This window comes from Echinops telfairi, unplaced genomic scaffold, assembly GCF_000313985.2.
Source record: "Echinops telfairi isolate 266 unplaced genomic scaffold, ASM31398v2 ScPeMD7_70;HRSCAF=299, whole genome shotgun sequence".
Taxonomy (NCBI): domain Eukaryota; kingdom Metazoa; phylum Chordata; class Mammalia; order Afrosoricida; family Tenrecidae; genus Echinops; species Echinops telfairi.
Genome location: NW_022103968.1, coordinates 70245420 through 70254531, shown reverse-complemented (window position 1 = coordinate 70254531; position 9112 = coordinate 70245420). Strand labels below are relative to the sequence as shown.

Sequence of the window (9112 nt, the reverse complement as noted above, 5' to 3'; positions counted from 1 at the left end):
TTTTTAGAACTTCACATGCCTAAAATAGAGGCAGAGTTTAATGTATATTTCAAGAGGCCTTCTTAAAATTCATTTTTTCTTTCAATCAGCTTTTAGAACTTTAATTACATTACTTAACCCAAATTGTTTGTGAAAAAGAAAAAAAAGTTAAGTAATATAATTAAAGACATAAGAGTATTAACATAAGCAATACCCATTCCTAATCAGAATTGGCCCTTACATAATGCCTGGTAAAACGGTGCCTTAATATTTAAACAAACAAGGAAACTGTCACACAACTCTTTTTAATATAGCGCTAAAACCCCACTCATTTAGTGAACAGACCTGGCGAACCATAGTCACCAACAGATAAAGAAATTATCATGCATAGTGAACAGATCTATCCCCAGTTAATTCCAAAGGTGTTGCAGATTTGATTGTATATTTCCCATGACTAATTTTCTGTGTGTGCTCTTCTCATAGCCGTGTGAGAATATAGTCGGGACCGGGCTCTAAAAGTATCTTTAAAAAGAGTCTGTGCAATTATTTGTGGGAAACAGGAGTACATGGGCTTCAAAGGGGGTGCAAATCCATTTGTTTTCAACTTCTCCCCACAAACTTTTTGAGGGACTCGTGTGTGTGTGTGTGTGTGTGTGTGTGTGTGTGTGTGTGTGAATGAATGATGTATATGTTTGTGTTGAGTATGTGTGATGTTTGGTCTGGGTGTGTGGTACCTATGTCTTGTTTTGGGTTTGTGTGTTATGTTTGGTGTGTTTGTGTATGTGTGTTCTACATGTCTTTGTATACATCCACTCACCTGTATGCACATTTGTGGCTGCTTTTCAAACCCTTCAAAATGTTGGACTCAAGTACAACATATTTTTACAAAATGGGTTTTCACTTTTGTCTTTACATAGTCATTCTTTAAACAGAACCCCACATGTAGAGCCAGCCCAGAGAAACATGATATTTCTGTGTATGCTATTTTGTATTACTTGTGTTTTGAAATCATGTCTAGACAACTGCACAGGATTTGTCTTATTTCACAATTATTGCGGGACTCTCTGCAAGATGAAAATTAAAAGAATATGGATGTAAGCAATTGAGACTTATGCACTAGCAGAAAGATTCAGGAAGTTGTTGAGGCTGATTTTAGACCAAAAGATCACAGGAAATGAGGCATTCTTCTTCTCTTGGAAGATACTGGTCCAGAGGCTGGCACCAGAAGCTTCCCAGCACCCACACATCTAAATACCTCTTCATTCATAATTATACTTCTCAGCAATATTTTGGAGCTAGGAATAGAATTATGACAGCCACTGAGTCATAAAAGAGGGTTGAGGACCTGCATCTAATCAGCCAAGTTCCATCTTTCCAAAGCTAGCTCTCCAGGAAGGGATGAGAAGTCACTCAGAAATATACGGTCGTTGCTAAACCCACTCCTACTGTCGCTGAGTAACTCTGTCTATGCAGGCGCGTTCCTGCTGGAGGGCCAGCTATACTGATGGCTGAATGTGAGCCCTAACATAAGGCCACGGCATGGCACCTCGGGAAGTTTGATATGAGACATTATGCTTTGACCCCTTGTGAGGACACAGAACCCTGGGAGGTCCTGCTTACATCCTCTAAGACTGAGCCCTCAGTTCATTTTCCACTGGTATTCCTGGTCTCTCTACCATTACTGCCTTTCCCTGTGTTTTTCTGCTGTCTTTTTAAATTATGGCACTTAGAAAAGATATGTTTACTGGCTTATTTATTTTTAATTAAACAATATACCAATATATTCTTGTTATAAAATATTCAAACAAGATGAAAGTTTATAAAATCAAAATCAAATTTCCCCCTTCACCTGCCAATCCTATCTCTTTTCCCCTGTGATAACTACTGTTATTAGTTTAGTGTGCATTTTTCCAGTGCTTTCTCTATGAATTCACATACATTTGTAAATGTAGTCATAAATATATAGTTGACTTGTGGGTTCTATTTTTTTTTTACATAAATGACATCATATTTTACAAGTTGTTCCAGAACATCTTTTTACCCACATGCTGCTGCCACACACACATACACACACACACACACATACAAGTTGATGGACAGTATTCTCTATGCCTGTATCTAGTATGGGCCTCGTCTTCCATTGTACATGTGCTTGATGATGTGTTTATACATTTATACATGACTCTGTTGTTGGGCAATTAGGTGATTGATTGCCTTTTATTTCCTTATTAGAAACATACAATGAAATGGTATGACCTGAAGCTTAACTTCTTTCTCTTCCCCTTTACAAGATATGCATTAATGCCAACTTCCTGTCCCCACCGCCAGCCCTCTAAATTGGGCAGAGCATCCAGCCTCACCTCATCACACCATGCTCTCTGGCTATTTCCCTTTGGTTGCACTGGAAATCATAGTCAGCAGGGCTGTCTTTTGCCTGAGACTATAGTGACCTGCTATTAAATAAACAGCCACTTGAAACCCACCCCCTCATTACAGTCTGAAAGCCAGAGGTTGCCAGAGGACAGTTAGTTAAATCAAAACAATTTCCAGGCCGGAAGAAGATGTAGAACCCTGGCGTTATTCCTTCCCCCGTTTGTTAGCAATAGCTTGATTGAGTATTGAAAGCAGGCCTGAAATGCTGCCATCAGCACCAACTACCCTTTAGATTAGCACACAGCTCCGATTCCCTTGAATGCTGTTAGGCTGGCTTAATGTCAAGGCATGAAAAAAGATACTTGTTAAATAATTTCCCAAAGCTCTGGTTCAATCTTTAATTTGTTTGGCCCCCCTTCCCTTCTTTTCCCTCAGCCTCACTTTTGCTTTTCTTTCTTTTTTCCCTTCCCCCTATACCAAAGGGTACACCATTAAGTCGGGCTGATTTAAGGGCCGTCAACATCAACCTCTGTGACATGTGCGTGATCCTGTCAGCCAATCAGAATAATATTGATGATACTTCGCTGCAGGACAAGGAATGCATCTTGGCATCCCTCAACATCAAATCTATGCAGTTTGATGACAGCATCGGGGTCTTACAGGCTAATTCCCAAGGTAAGGACAGCCTCTAATACTTTTCTGCTCTGCCTGCGGGGGACAGGGGCTGGCAAGAGGGATATCCTTCACTTGGTAATTCAAAGAGGCCCACATCAGCCTTCCTGGCAGTACAACCTGCGGGCAGTGGGATGGCTTTTAAAGGGGTATCAGCTGCTCTTCTCACCTTCCTGGGAAGTAGGCTTGACAGCTACACACCAGAATCAGCTCCTTTCCGAGAGGACGGACAAGCCTTTAGATTGCCGCCACCTCGGCTCTCCCAAACAGTGATTTTGGACCAGGGTCATCAATTACATGCAAAGTATTTAAAAGATGCTGGCTGAACAGGCCCAATGTTTTATCGCACTACATATTTTTGCCATTGACCGAGGTTGGGGGCATTATGCTTTGCCATTGTTAGAGTTGCAGCTGAGGTGTGTTGGACAGGAAATGGTAGTTGCTAGAGAATGGGGACTCTACAAGTCTTAAAAGTCATTTAGTGAGAGGTGACACCTGTCTACCCATACATTCTCCTAAGGAGGTTCAAGACGGATAAACGAACACCTAGATCTTCTCAGTTCTGCCTCGGATCTCCAACGTCACTTACTCTGGGATCATGAGCAGGCAGTGCCTGGCAAAGGCCCTGTCTGAGCATCTTCCAAAGGGAGCACAGTGGGGACCTCCAACACACAGCCACAGTCGAAAGGAATTTGGCATAAGAGGATGCAACACATTTTCCTCCAAGTCACATCCCTGTGTAGAATGGCCATGAACCCCAGGGGGTTTGTCATAGGTGGCCTCCTGGGTGGTGGCATTGTTCATAAGAGGGGTTCCGGGATCCCATTATTCCAGGGTCCAAGGATGGGGGAGCATAAAGAGCTGCGACTGCGACGAGTTTGTGATGCCAACACGTGGTGAGCGTATGTCCCTCAGAACCATGGCTGCTCCTGCCTCAGCTGCATAGCCAAGCCCACCTTTGCATCTCTTGTGTGCAACCTATCTCACTGACTGTGTCCCCTACCCTTGTTGGCTCTTGACTTCACCACATGTGGTGTCTTTCTTCAGTGATTAGCACTTCCTGATGATGTGGCCAAAGTAAGCATGTTGGGCAATGTTCTGCTATGATCCATCAGATTTTCATTGACCTACCTGTGGAAACAGATCGTCGGGATATTCTTCCTATTGCTTTAGTTTGGATACTCCACTGGAACGTGTCCACGATGGGCAAAGGCTCTCTTTGTATTTGAAGTGCTCATGGCATGGTTTCCAATATAGCCTATGCGAACTCTGGCGAGATATAAAAACAAAACCAAACCCATATTTTTTTTCCACAATTAGTGCATAGCTTCTATGTTGTCTTGCCAACTGTTCCCTGCTCTCCAATGTTTGCAATAGTGCCATACTAATGGCACATTGGTGCTTACCTAAATACTTTCAAGGATGAGGGAGCAGTTGGAAAACAGATAGACATGTGTGTGATTTGCAGGGGAATAAAGGGGTAGTTGTCATGGAGCCAATTCTGATCCATGACGAACAGCCCCACACATGCCCGACTTGGAGTGGGCTCCATGGGATTTTCAAAGGCTGGTTTCAAAAGCACCTCCCTGGGCCCATCTGAGGAGGCATTCTTTCTACCAGGCAAACTTGTCTTTCACTGATCAGGGCAGCATGTGAACAGTCTGCATCACCCAGGGAGTCTACTGGGGTAGGAAGCGCTGTTTACTGACAGTTGAGCAAAGGTTTCACCTGCTGGGCATTACAAAGCCAGGAATGATAGTGATGAGGGCCTCTTCCCAGGGTGGTGATGGCCTAGAGTCTGCCAGGGCCCCGTGGCATTCAGTGAGATTTAAAGTGGAAGTGCAGTGAAAGCAGTTGCCGCCAGTCTCCGAGCAGACAGGAGGTCTGAAGCAGCTGTCAGGGGAGCTTCCTGAGAAGCCCTTGCTCCACTGCTGATGTCTGAGAGAATAAGGGATGACTTCCGAGAGCAATCGAACGACTCTTTCACAGGGGTTGCCTAAGACCATCAGAAACCACATATTTCCGATGGTTGGGGGTCACCACAACATGAGGAACTGTATTGAAGGGGTGCAGCATTAGGAAGATTGAGGACCACTGTCCTAGAGGGTTTGAGGATCCTTAACCTCTAGGCAAGCTCAGTACAGCTGGGGAGAGAGTCAAAGGTGGCCTTTTGGATTTTGGCTCCTCCGGTCCTTCTAATGGTGTGTCGGTCTCTAATTTTATTCTGACTTGGGATAGCCAGAATGTTTGCCTTCTTCTGACATAACCCTGACACCTCATTGCACCCTCTCCACACCACCACCCTTGACGCCACTCCGTGTAAATCTAAATCTTTGGCTCCACATACTCATCTATGCCTCAGGAGAGAACAGAACCCCAAGGCCCTGAGAGCTGTCCTGAGCAACTCATGGACCAGCTGCACGCTGAGGAGGCAGCGCCTGCTTCCTGCCTGACCGGCACAGAGTCAGGTAGAAAAGCCCTTCAAAACCAACCAAACCAACCCCCCTACCCCTGAGTCTATTTCAACTCAGAGGGACCCTCAGGAAAGAATAGAATTGCCCCTTTGGTTTTCTGAGGGCATAGCTCTTTATGGAAGTAGAAAGCCTCATCTTTCCCTGACCTTGCAGTTGGCAGCAAATGTGCAGCCCACTGGGTCCCAGGGTTTGGAGGACTATAAATTGACCTTCTGGAAAGAGAAAGAGGCAAGCTAGCTCGTGATTCTTGCCGTTAAGCCCTTGTGAACGGTTCCCACATCCCCCACTTGGCATGGACATCACCTGGAAGCTTGTTTGAAATGCAGTCTCTGGGCCTATCCCCTACCTGCTTGATCAGAATCTGCATTTTCACAAGATCACCAAGTGACTCCCAAGCACTACTTCAAAGCACATTAAAGTTTTACACAAAGAAAACATGGCCCAATGAACACATTGGTCAACCCAATTAGGATCCAACCCCACCCCCCACCCCCGACCCCCTAGGTAGGAACTCACGGGTGGAATCAGAAGACAGCAGCTGCTGCGGCAGCTCTCCCTTTGCGCAGAGATGGAGCTGAGCAAGAGGGGCAGGAGAACCTCTTCATTCCCCTATGTGTCTGGTTTCTTCCAATTCAATAATTATGATTTTTAAAGTAAATAAACTGGAATCGCAACATATCATTTTGTTCCAAAAGCATCTGCTATAAGCATCTCTTCCAACTGTCCTAAACCTTATTCCAACCTCTCAGATCCTATATGAAGGCCAGGCTGCTAAAAATTCATCTGCGTATCTACCTAGATTTCATACAATCCTCAAAGTCCTTGGCTTCTCTTCCTAGGATGGTAATAAGCAAGAATGAGGAAATGTTGTCAGAGGTGTGGAGAAAGAGGGCAGGGAGCTCAGTTTTCCTCCAAGAGGAAAACAAGAGAGTGCTCTTTCTCTTGTATGCACACACACCATTAGAAGACAGAGATGAAGTGCTAATGAAACTATTTAAAAAGAAGGAGACAGAGATGTGTCTCCATGCCTGGTAGCAACTTTTTAGGAGCCAGGTCAGCAGTGAAGTTGAATTCATTCCCCCCAGTAGCCAGGAAACAGTCCGTTTTAGCTTGCAATGACTGAATGCCAAAGCCGTAGGCCAACCTCTTTCTTATAGATTTTCTACCACATCTGCTCTGCTCCTGGCCTGTTCCTCGTTTTGAATATTCTGTGCTAGTAACAATCTGGTCTTCCAAAGGCTCATCAGCAATGGCCATCAACGTGGTCAGCAATGGCCATCAACATTGGCGTGTTGTTCCTTCCTCCCCAGTGGGCCAATAATATGTGCTCCCCTCAGACTGCTTATTCTAACCCAACTCCTTGGATGCCTCTCAGCCCAAGGCCCAGGGGAATGGCTGCTCTCCCTGTCCAACTGGGAAACCCTGTGGCTTCAGACTTTTGTACTCTTCATCTGGATATTTGGCATGACCAAACATGAAAAAGGATTAAAAATGCAGGGACACCAGATGGATTTCAAGTACTCTTTTCATTGTGATGCCCCAGGGTGGTGAATGATTTGACTCAACTATTAAACTAAAAGGTTAGTGGTTCAAGCCCACTGAGTAGTACAGTGGAAGAAAGGCCTGGTAAAAAGTACTGCCCAGAAAACTTGGCGGCGGCAGTTCTACACCATACTGTATGGGGTGATCATGAGTTGAAACTGGCTTGACAGCAATAGGTTTGGTTTTCATTTTGAGAAATGGTACTAGCTCCCCCTGAGTGATAGTACCTAGATTTTTTGCCACTATCACAACTGTCTGTAGACCTTGACCTTGGTTCTCTCTGGAGAGCTTTGTTATCATCTGTCCAGGTGTCATCTGGACAGACACATGGACTCAGACCAATGCCTGTGCTCTTGGTTCAGAATATCCATGCATCCTAATGACGTTTTTCTAAGTTTCCATGGTTGAACGTGAAAACTGTGTCTTACTATTACGACGGTGGAGTCTTCGTGGGATTTGTGTCTGAACACTAGCCACTAGGTGTTGCGAGGTCTCTCAGAATAACGACATCTCTCTTCCCTCCGGCCCTCCCTTCGCACGTTGCACTTCGGTGTCCCTCTTCTGGTCCACATGGTGTCAGACTGACCCAGCCGAGGGACTCCGGACCAGACACTTTCTGTAAAGATCTGAGACGTGACGGCTGGTCGTCATAAACTATTACCGTGAGAGGTGGCATGCCCTCCTCTGGATGCCATATCCAATGTGACAGTTGAGTCTGTGGATGCAGCTTTAATATACAGCCGACAAGACTGCAGTGACAATTATATAAAGCAGGTGAAGCCACTCTTGCTGGTCAGCAAACAGCTCCGAACCACTTTACAGCTCTTTACCAACAACTAAGTGCCTTCATTTACAGAGCACCTGTCACTTCCTTTTGGCTGGAAAGCCGGTGTCTTATTGAGCACACATTTATCTGGGGAAAACATTTCAATTTACATCAGCTAGTACAACAGTGGCTCTTGCCAGACGATTTCTCGGTGCTTCTGAAAGGCAAGAACAGAGTCAGATCTCAGAAGGAAGAGTAGACAGAGCTAAGAGCCTGCTTTAGAGCGCCACGTGCCTCGGCACTTGGAAAGAGGAGAGGAGAGTTAACTGCTTCATTTTGCTTTTATGACGATTTTATAAAATGGGCTTCTCATGGTTTCTTCCTGCTTAACCTACCAATAAGAGTGACACTTGAGGGAAATGGAATAACTGAGTGTCCATTATGTGTCAGGTACTGTGGAAGGCACAGCTTGCAAAGATGACTTGGATTCAGCCACCCACTATTTGTAGGGGCTCCGATTAGTAGAAGAGGCAGTCCCATAAATAATCACAGTGCAATCACACAATGAACAAAGCTTCTAATACTGTGGGCCACATGCCAATTTGGGGTCCTGTAACTGAATGTGGAAAAAAATAGCAATAGTAAAAGGTTTCTGAATGTACAGTGGCTAGAAATTAATTCCAAATCAAACATGTAATGAATATGAGGTGTTTCTGGCAGTGTCTCCCGTGGTGCAAATTTCTTGGGCAAGAAAGGCCATGGGTGGAGATGGTTTAAGAAAGCATGGCCTCGGAACTTCAAGGGATGCCTTATTGTAGTTATTTTTCGTTGATACGTCTCTGCAGAAGCTTGTGGGGTGGCCGGTTATGCCTGAGTTGAATGCATGAGATATTGATCCCTTAAAATGTACCTAGTGCAACTGAATGTTTTATTCTATTTAATTTTAATAAATTTACATTCAAATAGCCAGATGTTATGAGTGGCTACCATATCAGTATTTGTTTATGCCTTGATAAAGATTTGAATTTTAGCAAGTCATCAGGATTGATAAGAAGTGGATGATTAAATTCATCTTTGTTTCAATCCAGAGATGATGCTTTACTTTATTTCTATCTTTTATTTATTTATTTTAAAAAATCATTTTATTGGGGGCTTGTACAACTCTTACCACAATCCATACATCAATTGAATCAGGCATGTTGGTACATATGTTGCCCTCATTCTCTTCTAGACATTTACTTTCTATTGAGCCCTTGGTATCAGTCTTTTTTCCTCCCTCCTCCCCCACCCACCCTCATAACCCCCC

At 44.3% G+C, this 9112-nt stretch overlaps 1 protein-coding gene across 1 annotated transcript in view; it reads left to right on the top strand.

The window, feature by feature from the left end:
- KCNMA1 (potassium calcium-activated channel subfamily M alpha 1) overlaps positions 1-9112 on the top strand; it is a 1099869-nt gene that overhangs the window by 978473 nt on the left and 112284 nt on the right. The window contains 1 exon segment of the mRNA XM_045291187.1: positions 2835-3027. Within this exon segment, the coding sequence (XP_045147122.1) occupies positions 2835-3027 (193 nt within the window).